At 40.8% G+C, this 21,165-nt stretch overlaps 1 protein-coding gene across 3 annotated transcripts in view; it reads right to left on the bottom strand.

The window, feature by feature from the left end:
• Positions 1–21,165, bottom strand: part of kmt2ca (lysine (K)-specific methyltransferase 2Ca) — a 249,803-nt gene that overhangs the window by 130,027 nt on the left and 98,611 nt on the right. For all 3 annotated transcript variants that reach the window (XM_036581780.1, XM_036581798.1, XM_036581789.1), the window contains exons 6-7: positions 13,301–13,452; positions 10,921–11,033 (exon numbers count right to left, since the gene is read on the bottom strand). In XM_036581780.1, the coding sequence (XP_036437673.1) occupies positions 10,921–11,033; positions 13,301–13,452 (265 nt within the window). The remainder of the gene's footprint in view (positions 1–10,920; positions 11,034–13,300; positions 13,453–21,165) is intronic.

Raw genomic sequence — 21,165 nt, 5'->3', positions numbered from 1 at the left:
ATATATCGGTGCAGAAGGGTGTGATCAACTGAATTCACAGAACCCCAAACAGAACTATACCAGCGCACACACACATACTGCCGCTGCACACACTGCATACAGCGAAAGGCCTGAGAAGAACAGGGTCTTGAACTAAAAACATCTTCCATCAGCAGCCTCAGTAGCCGCCTCTCGGTCCCTGATGACTTAGAGGAGCGCTGGCTCGGCTCCCAAATGCTACAATCTGCAAATACCTTTTAACACAGAGCGCGTCGAGCAATTATCACCCACATGGCAAATCCTCTGAGGCCGAGACGGCTCTGTACCACAACACACAAAGCAGGATGGACCCTCAGCCACACCCAGTCAGGGTTCTGATGACAAAATACAACTGAAACCACTTTTATTATATCTACAGTAACGCAGCCTGCTTCAGTGCATTTCTAAAGGCCAATAGCAACTGGGCATCATTAGGAAGAGATCAACAATAAACAAACAAACAAATAAATATATAAATAAACACACACACACACACACACACACACACACACACACACACACATTAGGAAGAGATCAACAATAAACAAACAAACAAATAAATATATAAATAAACACACACACACACACACACACACACACACACACATATATATATATATATGTGTGTGTGTGTGTGTGTGTGTGTTTATTTATATATTTATTTATTTATTTATTTATTTATTGTTGATCTGTTCCTAATGTGTGTGTGTGTGTGTGTGTGTGTGTGTGTGTGTGTGTGTGTGTGTGTGTATGTATATATATATATATATATATATATATATATATATATATATATATATATATGACAGTCTATCAGCCAAGACGTGTCGGAAGCTTCTTTAGTTTTGCACAACAGCTATGAGGCCAATGTAGTTAACAAGTAACAGAAGCCACCTATTAGTATCATGTTAAAACTACAAACTCAAACTGTGTGGAATTGTTAAGTAATCTGTAATAGACTTGCTTGTGCAGTTAAGCACCGTATAACGCTCATCTATAAAAAGGACAAACCCACATTTTTCAAAACAGTAACAGCAGCAAATTGAAGCCTGAATGTGCAAAAAATGAGTGGACCTGAGCTGTTCTTTTAAACGCTCATAATAGTAATTAAATGACAAATTTGCCAATCTGGAAAAGTGAAAGGCCCAGTCCCGTTTCTTATTTTTACCCCTACCCCTTATTTTCAAGTGTCATCTTGCCCCTTGGAACTGAGTTACAAGGGGTAGTGGTTGAAATCTTCCCTACGAAATGGGACCCTCAAATAAAAGAGAGCATTATTTCATTAACAGCTACCAGCGCTGCTCTGTAGGCGACCCCGCCAGTCTTCAGTGACAGCAGAGGAGGGTAAAGTTCAGCTCCTCACTGCTGGGCTTTAGTTACATTTAGGGCATCATATGCCCTCAAAGGGGGGGCAATTATTTATTATCACTCACCACTGATTCTTCAGTGATATGAAGCTGATCGGGACACCCTACCCCAGACGTAAAAAAGGGTCAACTTGAAAAGAAAGTGTAAAAAAAAGCTATACAGACGTTTCTCTAACAGAAGTTCTCAACTCTCAAAATTGCCTCCTTATATCCTGACAATTTTTTGATGGATTTTTTATTCAGTTCCTCCCCCAATTTAAATACTGTAAACAGACTACTACCCCTAACTAACTGTAGCAGAAGATGGGGGCAAAACAAAGAGGATGCTGCTCCACGTTCCTGTTTGCGTGTTCATTAACCTAAAGGTTCAGTCAGAGCTGGAAGAGCTGTCCAGTTCCAAGCAAGACAAAACCCTAAATGACCAAAAAAAACCCTAAATGACCAAAAAAACCCTAAATGACCTTTCTTCTCTAAATTAAGAAGTTTGGCCAAAACTTGGCTCCTGTCTGTTTCCCAGAGGACACGGTTAGAAATGAGGAAAAGCCTGTTCTGATAATCTTATGTGCAAAAATGGCAAAATGGCAGTTTGGGCACCTTTCCAGATGCTCTAGGCCTGTGCTGAAAGCTGAAGTGAAAGCCTGGAGGAGTGCCCTGAGCTGCTGAGGACTAAAGGAGCAATGCCAGCACCTGCCTCCTCCTCCTCCATCACTGACAGAGCAGCAGGCGACTGTCCAGCAGCGATGCTCCGGAGCCCTGGACTGACCCTTGTAGCCCAGCTCAGCAGGCCTTAAAAAGGCTTGAGTCTTCTGCTAATTACCTTGCATACACATGTGAAGCGTAAGCACTATCAGTAAAGCAAACATCATCTCTTCTTTCCCGGCCTGGCCAGCACTGATTCTGCGGTCTCAGCACTAGTTTTCCTGCAATATCTTTAAGAGACGGTTTCTCTAACCAAGATTAAGCCTAGGGTTGGACTAAATCTCAAGACTGGCTGGGAAACTGGACTCAAGTCCTTCACTTTACTTTTAGTCCTATATTTTACTGAACTGGGTTGAATCAATCAGTGAATTCTCTTACCTAGTAAAAACGAACTAACCTGTACACTGTAACCAAACATGAACACTGATTTTTAACATGCCGATGACAAATTTATTTATTTATTAATTTATTTATTTTAACACCTCTATTGGCACATTTTGATAGGGAAGTCCAATCTGATCTAAAAGAATGGCACCAGGGTTGATGAGGCATATTTTAATTATCCAGTGTTTCTTAATGGCAGAGAGGCACATTTTTAAAAGTTAAACATCTATTAGCTGAGCACCAGATATCATCAAGTGAACACCACATACCATCACGTGAGCACCATATACTATTTGGTACAAACAGTATCTGGTGCTCACAAAGTAGTATCAGCATCCAGTGCTCACCTAATAAGATACAACAGGCACAGGATAATGTATTATTTATATATCACTACGGTCGGAACAAAACCTTGTATCTCCAAAAAAGCAACTTTACAGGAGAAGGAAAAAACCTACTTTACTTTTAATGTAAGTCAATGGAACCAGAATTTTTTGCACATCATTTTGGGCCGTTTCTTTTGGTCCATTCACCATGAAATTTATTCACAGTGTAAAGAGCAAAAGGCATTTTCAAATTATGTTAAAAACTGAAAAATGGAGATACTAGGTGTTCTTCCGACATATGTGTGTGTGTGTATATATATATATATATATATATGCATTTAGCAGTCATTACTATTGAGTTGCCATTAGTTTTGTCAATACTTATACCTGTTAAAAAGAATGGTTAAGTAAAAACAAGCCCCCCCCCTTTACCTCAAACACAGGCAACCAGCCATGTTTGGTGTCTTGAAATTTTGCTTCTTTAATTTTGAACTGGAGCTCTACTGCTAATGAATTAGAAGTCTGTCACTCACAAATATTTCAGGTGACAACCCCCCATTACTTCTACTGCTTTACTTGCTAATTTTAACCAATTGTGGCCTGTGAAAAAGTTACAGCATCATATTTATAATTTGCTTTAATTTTTTGTGATTCGTTATACAAATTAATACAAATAGTGCACTAAAATTCGCGGGATAATGACATTTAAGTTTGCTCTCTGTACTGGGGGTGTTAACTTATTTTCACTCAAACAAAACACGTAATTTGACCAAACTTTTGCATATAACCGTAGCTGGCACAACCGGCCCTGCTTTCTGAACAAGGGCTAATAGGCAATTGCAACACATGCGCGCACACAGAGCGGCATGGCTGACATTTCGTCTGAAAGCTAAATGAGCAATCTGCCAATAGTTTAGCAGATTAGGGGTGCAAATGCAATTAGAGGAACATGATCTGGCGGATGGTCCGGCGCTGTGTGCTGAAGCTCTGGGAGGTAAAGCCCATCCTGAGCTCCGTGACCTTTTCCATTTCACAGCTCACTGAGCCTCACTGCCACGGACAACCTTTAGCAGAACAGCATCCATCTCACTGGCGGCTGCCCTACCGTCTGTACACAACCCCCCCCCCCCACCCACACACACCCAGACAGACCCACAGCCATTCAACTAGATCATAGGGGGTACAGTGTTCATGTTTCTCATGTCTCTCTCAGACACATATACCTCTTCAACAGACTCTGAAGGAGTGTTCTCTCATTTGTTAGGGATGAATGACATCAATCGAATCATATCAGCAGATAATTGCTTACAAAATAAAATTAAAAAATCACTGGACAGATGTTTAGATTGAACCATTATTTCAAACTAATATGTGGTGCTTTAATCGTACATTTATTCACTTTACTGCATTTGTAACCCCAGAAAAATAAAGGTTCTATTTTTCTGTAATGCCAAATAAACAAACGTTACTCAATGCTGCCCTCTAAAGGTGTTAAACACCAAATACACAAACGTCACTCACCGCCGCCCTCTAAAGGCGTCATTAACAAACATCAAATAAACAAACGTCACTCACCGCCGCCCTCTAAAGGCGTCATTAACAAACATCAAATAAACAAACGTCACTCACCGCCGCCCTCTAAAGGCGTCATTAACAAACATCAAATAAACAAACGTCACTCACCGCCGCCCTCTAAAGGCGTCATTAACAAACATCAAATAAACAAACGTTACTCACCGCCGCCCTCTAAAGGTCTTTACAATCATCAAATAAACAAACGTCGCTCACCGCCGCCCTCTAAAGGTGTTATTAACAAACATCAAATAAACAAACGTCAGTCACCGACGCCCTCTAAAGGTGTTAACGAACACCAAATAAATATTACTCACTGCTGCCCTCTAAAGGTGTTGACAAACATTGAAAAAACAAATGTTACTCACCGCCGCCCACTAAAGGTCTTTACAAACATCAGATAAACAAACGTCACTCACTGCTGCCCCCTAAAGGTCTTTACAATCATCAAATAAACAAATGTCACTCACCGCCACCCTCTAAAGGCGTCATTAACAAACGTCAAATAAACAAATGTTACTCACTGCTGCCCACTAAAGGTCTTTACAAACATCAGATAAACAAACGTCGCTCACTGCCGCCCTCTAAAGGTGTTAACGAACACCAAAAAAACAAACATTACTCACCAGCGCCCTCTAAAGGTGTTACTGACAAACATCAAACAAACATTACTCACTGCTGCCCTCTAAGGGTGTTAACAATCATCAAATAAACAAATATTACTCACCGTCACCTTCTGAAGGTGTTACAGCACCAGTCAGAAGTTAGAATTTTCATTATTTTAAGATCCATTACAGGTCTCAATAAATGCTTTTATGTACATGTTTTTGCCTCAACCCAACTAATGAAAATGCACCCAGTTCACAATCGGTTTGATGTAAACAAATGATTGTGAAAAATAACTGCAATCAGCTTAAACAACTGCAACAAGGCGATTACACAATCCTAGTGGCCAGCTTAGCGTGCAACAGAACCCAGAAGCCCTGTGTACATGTGGCAGGACCGTCTGAAGCTGAGAACCCATCCACCACAGCACAGCCTCCTGGACAACCCTGAAACACATCAACGCAGCGTCGGCAGAAACGGCCCCATGACCGCAAATGACATAACCTCAGTCAGTAATTACATAAGCATCACCCAAAAAGGAAAATCTGATGACTCCAACATCAACCACAAGAAGGGAAGCCTAGCTTGGGGCGAGATTTGGCAGGAATGCACTGCCCTGATTCATTCTCTGAATAATCTCATTCCATAAACAATTGCCTCTGCTGACACCATATCGCTTTCTGCTGCAGACCCAACAACGCCTTACAAAGCAGATTACCCAGAGCCGAGGGCAGAGGGCTAGGAGCCGCGCTAAGACAGCACAGTCCTACTGTCCGCGGAAATAACGTCATCTAACAGACAGCAACGGCCTCCAAGGCCTGGCAGCGCAATCGCTTCCTTTATGTTTCCATAAATCGGCTCTGAAGTTTCGGTGCAGCTTTCGGGGCTTTGACGCTTTCCAGTGAGAGCCGCTAGGACTGCAGCTGACTATTTCTAGGGATGAGCCAGGCCAGTTCAAACTTACAGAGGAATTAAACAGATTTTTCAAATATGCTGCATAATTCAAAGGCTGAGATGTAAACAAAGTCATTTGGAGTGGGTTGCTCTGAAATGGGTCATTGTAGAGAAGGCCTGCTGACACCTTGCAGTGGTGGTGATAGGAAGCAGCCTTACAATGACCTGCATGTAGCAATTCACCATTAGCGTTTGTTAAAAAATATATTTTAGGCGAAAAGTTTCTCGAAAATTCTCTGAATGGCCCCGTCATCTTAATAAATTATTTTATTTTGAAAATTTGGTGGAATTTCGCTTTAAGCCATGTGAAACTGAGCTCTTATGGTTATTTTAGTCCGGTGCACTCCATTTATGGACAAACTGGAAAGGTGAAGTTTGTGAACTCTACGCTGGTTTGACAAAGCCACAGCCTCGAAATCCAAGTGGTTGCTAAGTTGTTGCTAGGCTGTTGCTATGGCAACCCAGGTTGTTGCTAAAATGTTAGGCTGTTGCTTTGGTATCTCAAGCAGTTGCTATGGTGTTGCAAATCATTGCTATGTCACCCCTGGTGGTTGCTAAGGTGTTGCTAGGGCATTGTCATGTTCTCCCTAGTGGTTGCTAAGGTGTTGCTTGGCTGTTGCTATGGTATCCCAGGTAGTTGCTAAGGTGGTGCTTGCCCATTGCCATGTTATCTCAGGTAGTTGCTAAGGTGTTGCTTGGCTGTTGCCATGTTATCTTGGTGGTTGCTAAAGTATTGCTTGGCCATTGCTATGTTATCTCAGGTGGTTGTTAAGGTGTTGCTAGGCCACTGCTATATTATCTCAGGTACAACTATCTAAGGTGTTGCTTGGCTGTTGCTATGGTATCCCAGGTAGTAGCTAAGGTGTTGCTTGGCCATTGCTATGTTATCTCAGGTGGTTGCTAAGGTGTTGCTTGGCTGTTGCTATGTTATCTCAGGTGGTTGCTAAGGTGTTGCTAGGGCATTGCTATGTTCTCAGGTGGTTGCTAATTGCTGCTAGGCCGTTGTTATGGTATCCCGGGTAGTAGCTAAGGTGTTGCTTGGCCATTGCTATGTTATCTCAGGTGCTTGCTAAGGTGTTGCTTGGCTGTTGCTATGTTATCTCAGGTGGTTGCTAAGGTGTTGCTAGGGCATTGCTATGTTCTCAGGTGGTTGCTAATTGCTGCTAGGCCGTTGTTATGGTATCCCGGGTAGTAGCTAAGGTGTTGCTTGGCCATTGCTATGTTATCTCAGGTGCTTGCTAAGGTGTTGCTTGGCTGTTGCTATGTTATCTCAGGTGGTTGCTAAGGTGTTGCTATGTTACCTCAGGTAGTTGCTAATTGCTGCTAGGCCGTTGCTATGGTATCCCGGGTAGTAGCTAAGGTGTTGGTAGGCCATTGCTGTGTTATCGCAGGTAGTTGTTAAGGTGTTGCTAGGCCATTGCTATAGTATCCCAAGTGATTGCTAAGATGCTGCTAATCCGTTGCTACGTTCTCCCCAGTGGTTGCTAAGGTGTTGCTAGGTTGTTGCCATGGAATCCTAGGTGGGCGCTAAGGTGTTGGTAGGCCATTACTATAAGAACCAGATAGTTGCTAAGGTCTTGCTAGGCCATTGCTATGGTATCTCAGGTAGTTGCTAAGGTGTTGCTTGGCCACTGCTGTGGTATCCCAAGTAGCTGCCAAGCTGCTGCTTAGCCATTGCTATGGAATCCCAGGTGGTTGCTAATATGCGTGTAAATGTGTGCTAGTATGTATACAAGTCTGTAGGTAATGTCTATGAGTGGCAGGGTGAGAAATGTCTTCTGTGACAACATCTGTGGATTTGAGTTTTCTCTACAATTTGCCTTTCATTTCCTAAAGGCCAGAGTACCCTGATGGGACAAACAAACAAACAAACAAACAAACAAACAAACATTTGATTGGTGTGCCACATATATGTTTGACTGTTGTAAGTCTCTAGAATATTCTTTTCCCATTCACTCTTTTCTGAACACTTTAAGAACAACTGCAAACGTCAGACTGTGTGTGTTTGTCTCGTCTGTGTATTCTGGCCTTAACACAACACAAGATCATTAAAAGCTTTTATTTCTCCAGTATGTCAGTTAAATATCCCTCAGGATTAGTACAAAATCCTGCTGAACCAGCGCGGCGCTACCAGCGTTATCCACCTAGAAGTAAGATAACTGCTGTTGTGACATGACGCTGACTTGTCTTATTGAGGTTATATCACCTTCAAAACCCACAGTACTACAACCTGTTGGACTGACCCACTGTGGGAACATTTAAGCAAACGACAAGTCAACAATAATAACTACACAGGTCTTTTTCTATAATTGACGTCATCAATCTTCTCAGCTAACTGCCGCAGCCCAAGCTGCTACAGCACTGTACAGTCTGTGTCTCACAGACAGACTCTCTAAGATGCTATCTGTTTTCCCAAGAATCAGGTCCCAGAGGTGAGGAAAATGAGCTGAAATAAAAACAATTAATTACTCCTAATGTGCCTCCCCCAAAACCACCCCCCTGACACTCCCCACGCTCGGCTACCCCTGTGCCTGCGTCTGCCACATCACATTGTGTTAATTAGCCGAGGCTTCACCAGAGAGATCGCGGAGGCATTGCTGAACTACTCAAATCCTAATTAGAAAATATTTTAAAGACCAGGGGACCTGCGCAACCCCTCCGCCCTCTCGCGTCTCCCTCTCGCTGCCAATAATAAACTCATTCATGATTCACTCAGAAAGCTTAATCAAGGCCGGGCACGTTCGTCTTCGTCTTGTAACCTATTAGCATCAACGTACATCAGAGAAAGCTACAACTGAAAGCGTGTAGCCCGAAATCATTACTGCGGCGTGGCATCAGTGGAACACTGACATCGTTAATCCTCGCGATGAAGCCGTACTTCAAACACGTCGCTAATGCTTATAAGAGGCAAATCAACAAGTTTCTGTTTTCAAAAAACATCCGGGCTCAGTGTGTAAGGAATAAACCCGATTCACCACTCAGGCTCACAGAAGGCACAAATCCAGCAAACAAACCAGCAGGTTAAATAAATACTCTGGGGATGCACTTAAAATTCTGGGTCAAGAAATGGTCAAAAAAAGAAATTATACTTCCGAAAGAAAAGAAAAACAAGAGAAATTTGACCAAAAACCAAAAAAAAAAAAGTAAAAAGATTAACTAGAAGGAGAAAGTACATGAACAAACTAAGCTGGTTTCACTAAAGCATTGCTATGAAATCCAATGTGATTGTCAAAGCGCTGTTAGGTCATTGTTATGGTATCCCAGGTGGTTGCTAGTGTCTGTGTTAGTGTATATATACATATAAAGCATTTGTATGCGAGTCTGTATGCAACGTGTATGAGAGGCAGTGTGAGATGCCTTTTGTGATAACCTCTGAATTTTCAACATTCTGCCATTCAGAAAATGTGTTCAATTTAACGCTGTATGAAAGCTGTACATGTGAACGGCACAAGCGCACTATTCCCATTTAGGCTCTACGATCCTGCCAAGCTCCGCGGTTCTAGCTTGAAAACTGCGACTTGTGAAAACAGAACAAATAAAAATCACAGAATAATGCAATGAATCACTGTAAATCAGCTTTTCAAGCCAACTTAATAAGCCATCAACAAATTAATTATAATTGTAAAGAAAAGAACATATGAATAAGAACACTGTTGGTTCCCTTCGTTTTCCTGTGTCGTTTAGTGCACACATTTAAACAGCTGGAGCAGCAGCAGGTCAACAGCGACCATGTCGGCCGTTTGGAGCTAATATCTCGCTGTTGTCGGATAAAAACCCTTGTATCTCCATTTTTGTCGTTTTTTGGTTTTTGACATAATTTGAAAATGCTTGTTGTGCTTTACATTATGTGTAAATTTCATAATGATTAGACCAAAAGAAACAGCCCAAAATGACTTGGCAAAAAGTCTGGTTCCATAGACTTACATTAAAAGTAAAGTAGGTTTTTTCCTTCTCCTGTAAAGTTACCACTTCGGAGATACGAGGTTTTCTTCCGACAGCAGTGATATGCCTTCTCTGAGTGACATTACATAAGATATCTGCAATCTATTTTCACCCCAAGTATCAAACAGGGATACAACACCAAAGAACTCTTCATTAGGAGTTTGATACCACTTAAAAACACACAACATCCCGCTCAACACGCAGAATCCAATAAAACAGAAGCAGGAAGTCCCCGCTAGCACACAGACAGCATCTGTAGCCACAGTCTTGAGATGAAGAAAAAAAAAAGTTTTAAAAATGAAAAAACCAAAATTAAGAAGCCCCAAATGCCAAAACTGTAACACAGTGGAAATCAATGACATGGATGACCAATCGTTCTCTATTCTTGAGGATATTTGATTTCACATCCTGTAACCTACATACTGCAATAATTTCAACATATTATGTAAACTGCCCCCCCCGCCCATCGTTTTTTTCCTGTTTTCGGCCACATGTGTCCTGAATTTCAGTTTCGGTTCCTAAAACTGCGCAACTTATTTCTGTGCATTCACTACTTTCACAAAAGACACAGCAATATTAGAGCTGCACAATACATCGTTTACCCATCACTGGCGTAATACTGTGGGTGTTTTTCTCCAACATCGAAAATGCCTGAAATATGCAAAAGAAAATGAGCCCTCTAACCAATCACAGTGTATTTTACTATGTGTCGTAAGCATCCTGAACAATCACTGTTCCTGCTCTGTGGGTGTTTAGATGATTAAGGGTTCATAAAATACACATAGTTATTTCGGTCAACATAACTCAGGTCAACCTTTGACCATGTAGCATTGCTGAAAGACCAATGTAATCTTATTATTCTGCAAGGCACATGCAGCAATATAATACTAGTAATTTGTCCATAATGCGCAGCCCTACTAAAACTGATTAAAGTGTGACCCCGTTCACAAAATACCCATGATAACTGGGCTCCTCTGTGTGTGTGTTAGCCACGTCAGCATTTCTAGGTGAACTGTTCCACTGGAGCTCTAATGTTAGCTGAAGGACGCTACCTCTGTGCTCCCTGAGTCAATGGCTTTGTCCACGTAGAGCTGGGCCTGCCCTCCTTCTCCACGCCACACACCTTCCGACCAGGCCGCACACCGCAGGTGCGCACAGCACTGCCCTGGAGGAAAAAAACACAAACACAGAGTAATATCAGACTCAGCTGAGCTGCTTACTCCGTTTATTTGGATAAATAAGTAGTAAAGGATTATAGCTAAATTGAATTCCCTTAGTTTGCAAGATTTTCCAACTATTAAGGATGGATGTGTGCAAAACTGCAAAAACATCTCTAAAAACACATGTTTTAACAAGTTGTTGGTTGATACAGTTTACTGAATAGGTGGTACAGTGTCGTGGATAACACGACTGTCCCGTTCGAGAAACTGTAAGATTCAGATCCATTTCAGTTTTTGATATACTTTGGAAATACCTGTTACTCTCTAGATTGTATGTAAATTTCATGATGCATGGACCAAAAGAAATGGCCCAAAATTACTTGGACAAGAAGTCTGGTTCCATTGACTTACATTAAAAGTAAAGTATGTTTTTCCTTCTTCTGTAAAGTTACCATTTTGGAGATAAGAGGCTTTGTTCCGACAGCAGAGATATATTAACAGCTTTTCGTCCAGAGCTGCGACACTCATTAACCGTAGTGGACACCATGCATTTTAAATGGAACATACAATCCTCATGTACCGTAGCCCACACTCCATAATGCAACGGTGCTGTACAAATAAATGAAATTTCTAGTGACGATTAACTGAAATATAAATAACTGCATGATTTAATTGTCTTTTTTCATTTACTGTTCGCAACTATTAAATTACAATCCTAAAGTGGCCACATTAGCTGGTTAGTCATCTTCTTTACTCAAATATCTACAGTTACACAGTTACAGACTCAGATTCATGAGTCCCACTATCAGTCTCAACAAACGCATTTACTGCTCTCTTTTATTTACATTTATTTGCAATGCGCCCAACTCACATTTTTCTTGTTGTGGCAAGATGATTGTAAAATCTAACAACTGCAGAATTTGATCGTAGTCAGACTAAACAAGCACCATCATCTCAAATAAATGTGATCAGTTAATTATGTATTAATAGATATAATAATCTATACAAATGTTCATTATATTCTGCAGTACATTGTAAATAATAGTTGAATTTATGTTTCCTCAGACTCTTCAAATTCATCCATTTTGTCTCTTATTCTTTTTATTTGACCATTTACGTTTGCAGCCTGATAATCTATTAATAATCCGACTAATAGCTCAGTTGGAATAGAACAGTCCATGTGAACACTTCAATCGAAATAGACTTGTCGGACTAGTCAGACTGAGGCCATTCGGAATACAGTTTCTATTCGATAATATCCGTGTAAACGCCTGTATCTGATTACATTCCCTATCGGAAAGTTTAAGTCCGTTCTGATCATGTTCGTCGCGTCATAGCGAAAGTTTATACCGTTCAACATGGCGGAGCAGAAACTGGTCTGCAGAGGAGACGAAGTTTATGGTCTGATCTTTAAAAGACGGCGGTGGGACGGACGTCCAGCTTATGTGTCTCAGAACACGACGTCTTCCTCTCGGCCTTCTTTAATAAGGACATGTGAAGGACGTTTTCCTGAGTCTGACATCATTTTAAAGCAATTAAAACACAAGCACTGCTCACTGCTGCTCATCTCACTCTGACTGGACTCACGTGATGTTGGTTGTCATGGTAACGTCTACACTAAGTGGTGCTCTACGTATGCGTGTAATTTTGGATCTGATTACTTGTAGTGAGTGTGTAAACAGAGATTTTCATCAGATTCTTGCGTAGAGTGAGATTTAAACACCTCAGTCTTGATATATAATTGGAATGTATTCAATCGGATTGGCAAAGATCTCTGCATGTAAACACAGCCAGTGATATTTTATTCTCATTTCCCCTTTGTTAATATCATATTAATGTGTGTTAACACTGTGTGCTTTTCTGGTCGCAATTCTTCATGTGTCACATACTTGGCAAAATAAAGTGATTTGATTCTCTGTATGGGCAAGCAAATCACGCTATGCCCACAAGTCCTTGGGCAAGACTCCCAAGACTACCTTCTCCTTCCTCTGTAACATGATGAGAGTGTTGCTCTGGATAACAGCATCTGCCAAGTGCCTTGAACGTTACGTTTAGCACATTTAATCTCCAACTCACACAACTTTTCTAAGACACGTAGTAGATCGGCCACACAAAATCCTAAATAAAGAATTTTTCCTGAATAGTAAAGTCAGCAGCTTGACAAAACAAGCTAAACTGATGGTCATGTAACTTTTGTGCACGCATCCTTTTAAAAAGCACACTTTATTTTAAATTTGTCTTTAAAACATTTATACAGCTGAGGCCAACTCACCAGTGGGGTCGAATAAAGACTGGACATTAATGTCGTCAGGGAGGCCGATCTGCCCCAGTTCGTCCCAGAGCTTGTGACTGGGCTCCTCCCCGAAAGGGTCTGTGCTGCCTGGGGCCGAGGACGAGTGCAGGCCGCTGTCTGGAGAGCTGATCCTGGGGAACAAGCAGAAAGAAAGGGTTTCACTCAAGGTCACTTAATCACACAGCAACAGCTACGCTTTATTGATCTGTTGCTCAATCTTTCACGCCTGCATCTTTTCAGAGGAAACAGTTTGATCATTTTTTTATCATCCTGCAAATGAACTTAAACAATCCTGTCAAATCAATACACCAGTATTATCAGTCAATTATTAAGCACCGCATTGAACCACTATGCCTCCTGCTGCTTCCTCTCACTTAGCCCAGTCACAGAGCATCATTCAAAGCTCCATCTGTGCGACAAATAACTTTTTATGATGCCATGAAACAACCAGAGCCGTCACTATTGATTATGACCGAAACTAAGTAATCAAGTCAACAATTATTCAAGCAAATGGAGTTTTTAATTAAAAAAAAATTAAAACTTAAAAAAAACGTAAAAAAAAAGACTTATCAAACACAGAACAAGGAACATGGAGATAAGTCTAAATAAGAATTTAGGCAGAGGTCATCAGAGACTCAAAAAAAAATTGGAAAGGAGAAAATATGGAAAGCCTTATGAAAAACATGAACATGTAAAAGCTGCAAATATCATTATAGAGCAGTGCTGAATGTAGAAACCTTCATTGCTTAAGCAGATTTTGTTTTCCAATCATCGCCATTTATGATGCTAATTTCTGCTAGCGTTCGTATGGGATTTGAATTGTTATGCAAATTCTAGCGTGGTGTTATGCTGCCCAAAGCTCTCACAACTACTTAATTAACCTCGATCACTCAATTTGAGTAAAATAAAACAAACAAATATGAAGAAAATGTAATTAAATTTTACTCTCTCATTGAAACAGCAATGGTCTGTTACCACTTTGCGTGAAGATAACGCAAATTTTATGTCCTACTGTTCTCTCATATGTACATCCTGATGAACAGAGGTGAACGATTCACAAAAATTCAGAATTCGATTTGATTCATCGGGGTCTCGATTCAATGCCTGAAAACATGTCTTATGTTAGTACATTAACGTTCCCATTTTCTGTTCAGCAGAGAATTTAACCAATATTCAAAACAAAATCGGTCCTTTATAGTTCCCAATCTAACACATTAGCCACAAGCTAACATGCTAATCAAGATATAATGCGATACAATACCATGCACTAAACAAATCAATATGATGGCTGTATTGTTATATATTTATACCATTATAAATATATATATATTCTTCTTTTTCATTATCCCAAAGTATGAACACATCATCTAAGTGAAAACACATTCTCTACAAACAAAAACACTTAAAAATGGCATTTCGAAAATATAAAATATACAGCATAAAACATAAAATGTGCCATAACCTTTGCAGAAGCCACATTTTATGTTTTATTTATTTTCCAGTATGTTTAACATAGCAAATAAACAGTAACGGGGGCGCACAAACTTATGCACACGATTGTCCATTTTTTAATAAATGCATGGTTTGCTGCTGTTTAAGTCTGACCAGCCTGGCTTTCTCTCTTTTACTCTGATGACTTGGTTAACCATCAAAATATTACCTAATAACTAATAAAATCAACAGTGATGCCCTCACGATAACATCTGAAGAGGTGTGGGGGTTGGAACGGTGGACTGAGGGGCCGTCTCTGTTGGCCCTCACACAAGGACAGGCTGTTCAGATGGGGGATGAGCACGCCGGATACGGAGGTAAAGAGAGAGGAGAGAGGGAGGTAGGGGAGGGGGAGGGAGAGCTAGATAGAGAGCGCAATGCTGCAGAGACTAAGAGGAGCGGAAAACAGAAATTAACATTTAAAAAGAGCCCCGGTCTGAAGAGGGCCAGCCAGAGCCGCCCTGCAGAAGGGTTCAGGATGAAAGACTACTGTATACTAAACTCCTCTGGCCCAGCACATCTGCATACATCTAAATAAATGGCTCGGCACTCTACTTCCTGCCCATTAAGGTCCATATCAGAGGAGGAGGGACAAGCACACAAACACATTAGGGCTGTGTAATGTATACTAAAGAGAGACACATCAAAATCTGATATTTCACACAAACGTATCTGCCAAAACAACCATTTAGAAAATGTAGAACCCAGACTGGCATAACAAAGAAATCTAGTTTTTATTTGTGAAATTCAGTACATTATCTGAACCTCTATTAACTATAATAAATGCCGTTTTGAAAGAAATAAAGACAAAATTATTAAAATGAAAAAATAATTACACAAATAAAGATTAAACAGACCTATAAAAGGAGTCAAAATGTAAGATTTTAGGTATATTTTAATGGTAAAGAAAATGAGAAGCCTTGATTATAAAGCACCGTCTGTTCCCTCCACTCACGTTCAAACAAAAGGAGCAGCAGCAGATCAACAGTGGAAACGTCAGCCGTGTGGAACTATTTAACTGTTCCTATGAGGAACGTTAGACCACTGATTTATCATCTCTGTTCACACTGAGCATCAAGAGGAGATAAAACACCCGAGAACGTCTCCACAACAGGTTCAACACCACCGAAACAACATCCTGCTCGATGCACTAAAACCAGAAGACAACAGAAGCGATTAGGAAAGATCCTGTGAGCACGCTAACGCAATACGTACCAAACATTTTGGAATTAATGGATGATTCTAGATGATCAGCTATTCTCAGTTGTCAAGGATGTTAAATTTTATGACACATGCTGGAGCCTGTATTCACTGTAGTTTATTTTATGTAAATTTTAATCTGTGTCGTGAATTTCAGACAACTTTACACTGTGGCGCATCACTACTATGGAGTAAAATTAATAAAACATATTTTAGCGCAGCAGCCCAGCATTGACAAAACCAGTGATCACCAATCCCGATCAAGATCTACCTTCCTGTGGACTGTAGTTTGAAGCACAACCGGACACACCTGGTCCAGCTTGGGTTCACTACACATCTGAACAGATTATAAAGAGACTGTGTGTCTCACACCATCCGACTTGTTTTTGCAGATTTTTTGGGGCAACTGAAATATTGGGGATCCACACTAAACAATTAGGGATCACACACTACACCACTTTTCAGCTACAGCGGAACCGAATGGAGCTCACTGAACTCGCGCAAACTCTCGCGTTCTCCCGATACTAGGAGACGCAAATAAACAAACGTGGAGCTGCTGGCAAACATGTTTAAGTAAAGATCAAGGATTTAAAAATGTGATCAGTGTGATCAGTGTGATCACATGTGAGAGACTTTTTGCCATTTTTCTTTGTTTACTTGCTGTATTTTCTTCTTTCGCGCTCTCTGTTTTCATTGGCTGCTGCAGGAATTCGTTCAAATTGAGTCGTTGATCAGTTTCCACTAGATTTCACTCAGAGTCTGGACAAAAAAAAAAAAATCAAACACGTTTGATAAACTCCAACTGGTCAAAAATCTCAGTCTGCTCCCCTCAAACACGACTCAACTCTCTCTCCAACTGTCGACTCCGACTGACCCAAAAATCTGCAGACAAGGGCCAACTAGCGCAGACTCGGCCAGACTGGAAATCGGGGCTAAAATCGGGGTAAAAGTCGTGTAGCGTAACCCCGGCTTTAGGGGCATAATGGAACTAAACTAAAGGAAAGTAGATGACCAGGAAGAGGGTTTGCGACTACTAGCCTAACCAATCTGAATACAATAAATACGTCACCAAATCTCAGTTTGAAATCCTGGTTAAATCTAACACCTGTAGACACTCATATGACTCCCATTATCATGCATCACTATGATGTAACATTTGCTAATCTTTAATATATTTGCAACATTGGCCTGTATCATACTGATATCATAGATCGCTGTAATACGGAAACTGAGCTCATTAACCAATCACAGCACTGTTTACTGTGTGCTCAAAGCATCCTGACCACAGATGAGTGTTTCTGTGGGTGCTCTGGTAAATCAAGGCGAACATGTAATCCAATGAAAGTAAACTATTTTGGTCAAAATAATGTCATCCTGTCACATTATTGATTCACTAATGTGGTTTTAATACATCATAGCTGCCAAAACAAAACCTATTGTTTCTTATTTGTGACTTCATTTGAAAATACTAATTTCCCTTTACATCACGTGTGAACATTTCACAACTAATAGACCAGCAGAAATGGTATTACTTACTTGGAATAAAATCTTTTTACATTAAAAGTTTTTCATTTTCCTATAAAGTTACCATTTTGGAGATAAACCGTTTCATTTTCGCAGCAATTGTGTTGAAATTTACAGGAAAAAAAAATCCCAGCACTAATATTCTGTCTACACTGTGCAGTTCTGAGACCCTCCTAGGCTCAGACGACTTCTCTGTACCTTTGCTTTCTGTGCCACGAAAAAGCAGAGCATTACAAATTAACTCCGGTGGTTTGCAGAGGAGAGCGGCCGGCCAGGATGGGCCAAAGCATAAAACGCAATCTCACATCCATTTTTCCTCGGAGTCCGCTCTAATTCCGCTCAGCTGTGTGCCATACATCACTGGCACGGAGCATCTCGGCACTGCTTCGGCGTTTGCTGTGGGCTCGGGAGTGATTTAATTACCGTCTAAATAACCTTCCACAGGTTATGAATACAACGTGTCTGTAATACATCACACAACTTCTCTCCTTGGCTTCGAATCTCATCTTCAACACCATTTATCAGCTCCAACAAAAGGTTATAAGACGACACTTAGGGGAAAGTTCATCTCGACAAGAGTGTAAGGAAAGTAATTGATGTAAAATGTACAATACGATATGACTGATCGTCCCAATCAACGTCAGCCCGACCAGCTGTTACTGCGCGTGCCGGAACCTAAATCAAGCCACACTGACAGCTTTGGCGATCGCAGCCCAGAGATTCAGCTCATCCCCTGATAATTAAGGAGGTCTTCTGAGTTCAGTCTGAGACTTTAAAAGAAGGAAAATACAAATCTGCTCTTGAACTGTACAGGACTGGAGTCAAGAAACGCCAGACGGCTCAATGATCAAAGTTCAGAGAGGCAAAAAGCGCACATGTTGGATGTGTGACCGAGTTAAAAAGGCTAGATGTTCGTTTGCTGAGGGCACCCCAGTTTCACAGCTCGCTTCACAGTGCTAGACGCTGCACTCAGCAGCAAGTGCAACAGTCTGAAAACGCAGAAGGAGCTTTTCCTGTGTTTCTAGAACAATTTCAGCACAGTGATGGGCTCAGACACTGGGCTGGGTTTAGGTAGGAAACGATCACACTAGCACTGCATACTTTGCCATTTTCTTTGTCTGTAAACCAGAAAGAACAGTAAGTTTCACTGCTGTACAAAAGGCTTGTCAGTTTCAAGAGCTTTCTAGTCCTTAACACTCAAATGAACATCATTTTTTAACACATTTCTATCCAAAAAAAACACAAACAAGTGGCACAGACTGTGTAATTGGGAGGAATGTTTGGGTTAAAAAAGAAAAAACTGCACATTACTTGTGTTAAAACTGTGTTCCCGTAACCGGACACACTAAGGCTGAAAGACTAATCGTTTTTATATCTGAATCGCATTTTTAAGAGAGTGCAATTTTCAAATCGCAAGAGCCAACGTTATCAAAAACAGGGTCTTAAATTTTTAACCTAATTTAGTCATTTCCTTTATTGTTAACTGCCTGTAGATGACTTGGACCAATCAGAGGCAACCAAAGCTCCATGTGTTGTGACATCACAACCACAAAATACTGGCAGTTTGGCATAGTACACTCAGGGGTCAAGCTTAATGCCAGAAAAGGTAGATATTTTGGTCTTCATGGCCCAAAAAAAAAAATAAAAATTTAACTCGCAATTTAAACTGCAGTTGCAATATTAGTCAGAAAAATTGCAATTAGATATTTTCCCCAGATCGTTCAGCCCTAAGATACTCATTAAAGATGCATTCGGCAATTTGTTTTTTCTTCTCTTACTAGCACAAACAGCCTGAAAAGTATGAAGGACTCAAAAATAATTAATGTTTTAATAATGGCATCAGCATAAGTGTAGCATAAGCCTAGATACCATTTGGAAAACTGCAGGGTGGAGTGAAAGGCGTGTCTGTGTTTATACTGACCTCCTGTCTGTTATTTTATAAGCCCCTTTCCTACATCACACAACTCCTCACTCATCTCCATCTGCTGAGCTGAGAAACATGGAGTCTGGTTAGCGAGCTGTACAGGTTCTAGAGCTTTGAAGAAAAAGCAAACCGTGCTGCCAAAAACCTCAGTGACACTTTATTCTGAGTGTTTCCTTTAGATGAAACAAACACAACAGACTCTCAGTAACACGTCAGAACAAATGAGGGTGAGGATTGGATTTTGGGTTGAGGTTAAGGGTAGGATTGGGATTAGGGCCAGGGTGAGGTTTAGGATTAGGTTTTGGGTTGAGGTTAAGGTTAGGATTAGGATTAGGGCCAGGGTGAGGTTTAGGATTAGGTTTTCGGTTGAGGTTAAGGTTAGGATTAGGATTAAGGCCAGAGTGAGGGTTAGGATTAGGTTTTGGGTTGAGGTTAGGATTAGGACCAGGCTGAGGATTAGGTTTTGGGTTGAGGTTAAGGTTAGGGTTAGGGACAGGGTGAGAATTAGGATTAGGTTTTGGGGTGAGGTTAAATGTTAGGATTAGGGCCAGAGTGAGGGTTAGGATTAGATTTTGGGTTGAGGTTAGGATTAGGACCAGGCTGAGGATTAGGTTTTGGGTTGAGGTTAAGGTTAGGGTTAGGGACAGGGTGAGAATTAGGTTTAGGTTTTGGGTTAAGCTTAGGTTTAGGATTAGGCCCAGGGTGAGGGTTAGGTGTTGGGTAAGGTTGGTAAGGTTAGGTTTTGCGTAATGTTATTAACATATTAACAACACATCTACTTAATGTTAGTAATGTATCAACAGAACATCTATAATATATTTACTTCAGTGTATTCAGATGCTTCACTACTGATACTTCACTGATATGTTGTTAATGTGTTACTGATACTCTCTTAAGAGTTTATTAATCATCTTGGACATAGAATTGGACAAGTTGGACACAGAATCAGCGACGTTCCTCCTGGACTGATGTGTAAAAGCAGTACATAAAAAGCGCAAATGTGTATAAAACCGTCTGAAAGGCCAACTTTAACACATGAAGTGCAAAGAAAGTATTCGGAGAGCACTTTGATAGCATGATTAGACAAAACGTCTCGCTGAACAAGTGAAATGTAACGGTATGTCATCAGTACTTTGCTGGAGGAGAGCAGTATTGTAGCCTTCTCTTGATGCTTATGTCTTCAGCGGGGCTCCTGACAGCAACCACCCTGAGATAAATTAGCTGGCAGTCACGGTATTCACTGCTACTCACATCTGGTGAAATCCCTTTAAACCAGAAGACAACTGAAGAGATTTGAAAGCTGGCATATTCAACAACACAGATAAAGAAAACTGAGTCTATTTTCAGAACACATAAAACAGACACCACAGACATTTCTTTGCACTTTTAGCCAGAGAAAAAACTCCACGAGGTAAGGTATCCAGACAGCCTGGCAGGCACCTTGCTGTTCTCATCTGACGAGTCATGATGTAAGAGTTACCACAGTTGCACAGTCACAACAAGGCATTCAGCTTCTTAGCAGTAACGTCAGAAGCACTTACATAAATCAATGAATAAACAACAGTACTAAACAAATATATAAATAAAACACATTTCCCTGAAAAGCCCAACCCAAAGCAGTTGTAGTGTCTCAAAAGTTCCCTACAACTTCAAGACACATCATTAGAAGGGGGTTTTCCTAGTCTTTAAACTGGAAAATCTCCCT

Source organism: Colossoma macropomum, unplaced genomic scaffold (assembly GCF_904425465.1).
Source record: "Colossoma macropomum unplaced genomic scaffold, Colossoma_macropomum, whole genome shotgun sequence".
Lineage (NCBI taxonomy): Eukaryota > Metazoa > Chordata > Actinopteri > Characiformes > Serrasalmidae > Colossoma > Colossoma macropomum.
The sequence above is the reverse complement of the archived record's forward strand: the minus strand, read 5'-3'. Positions and strand labels throughout refer to the sequence as shown.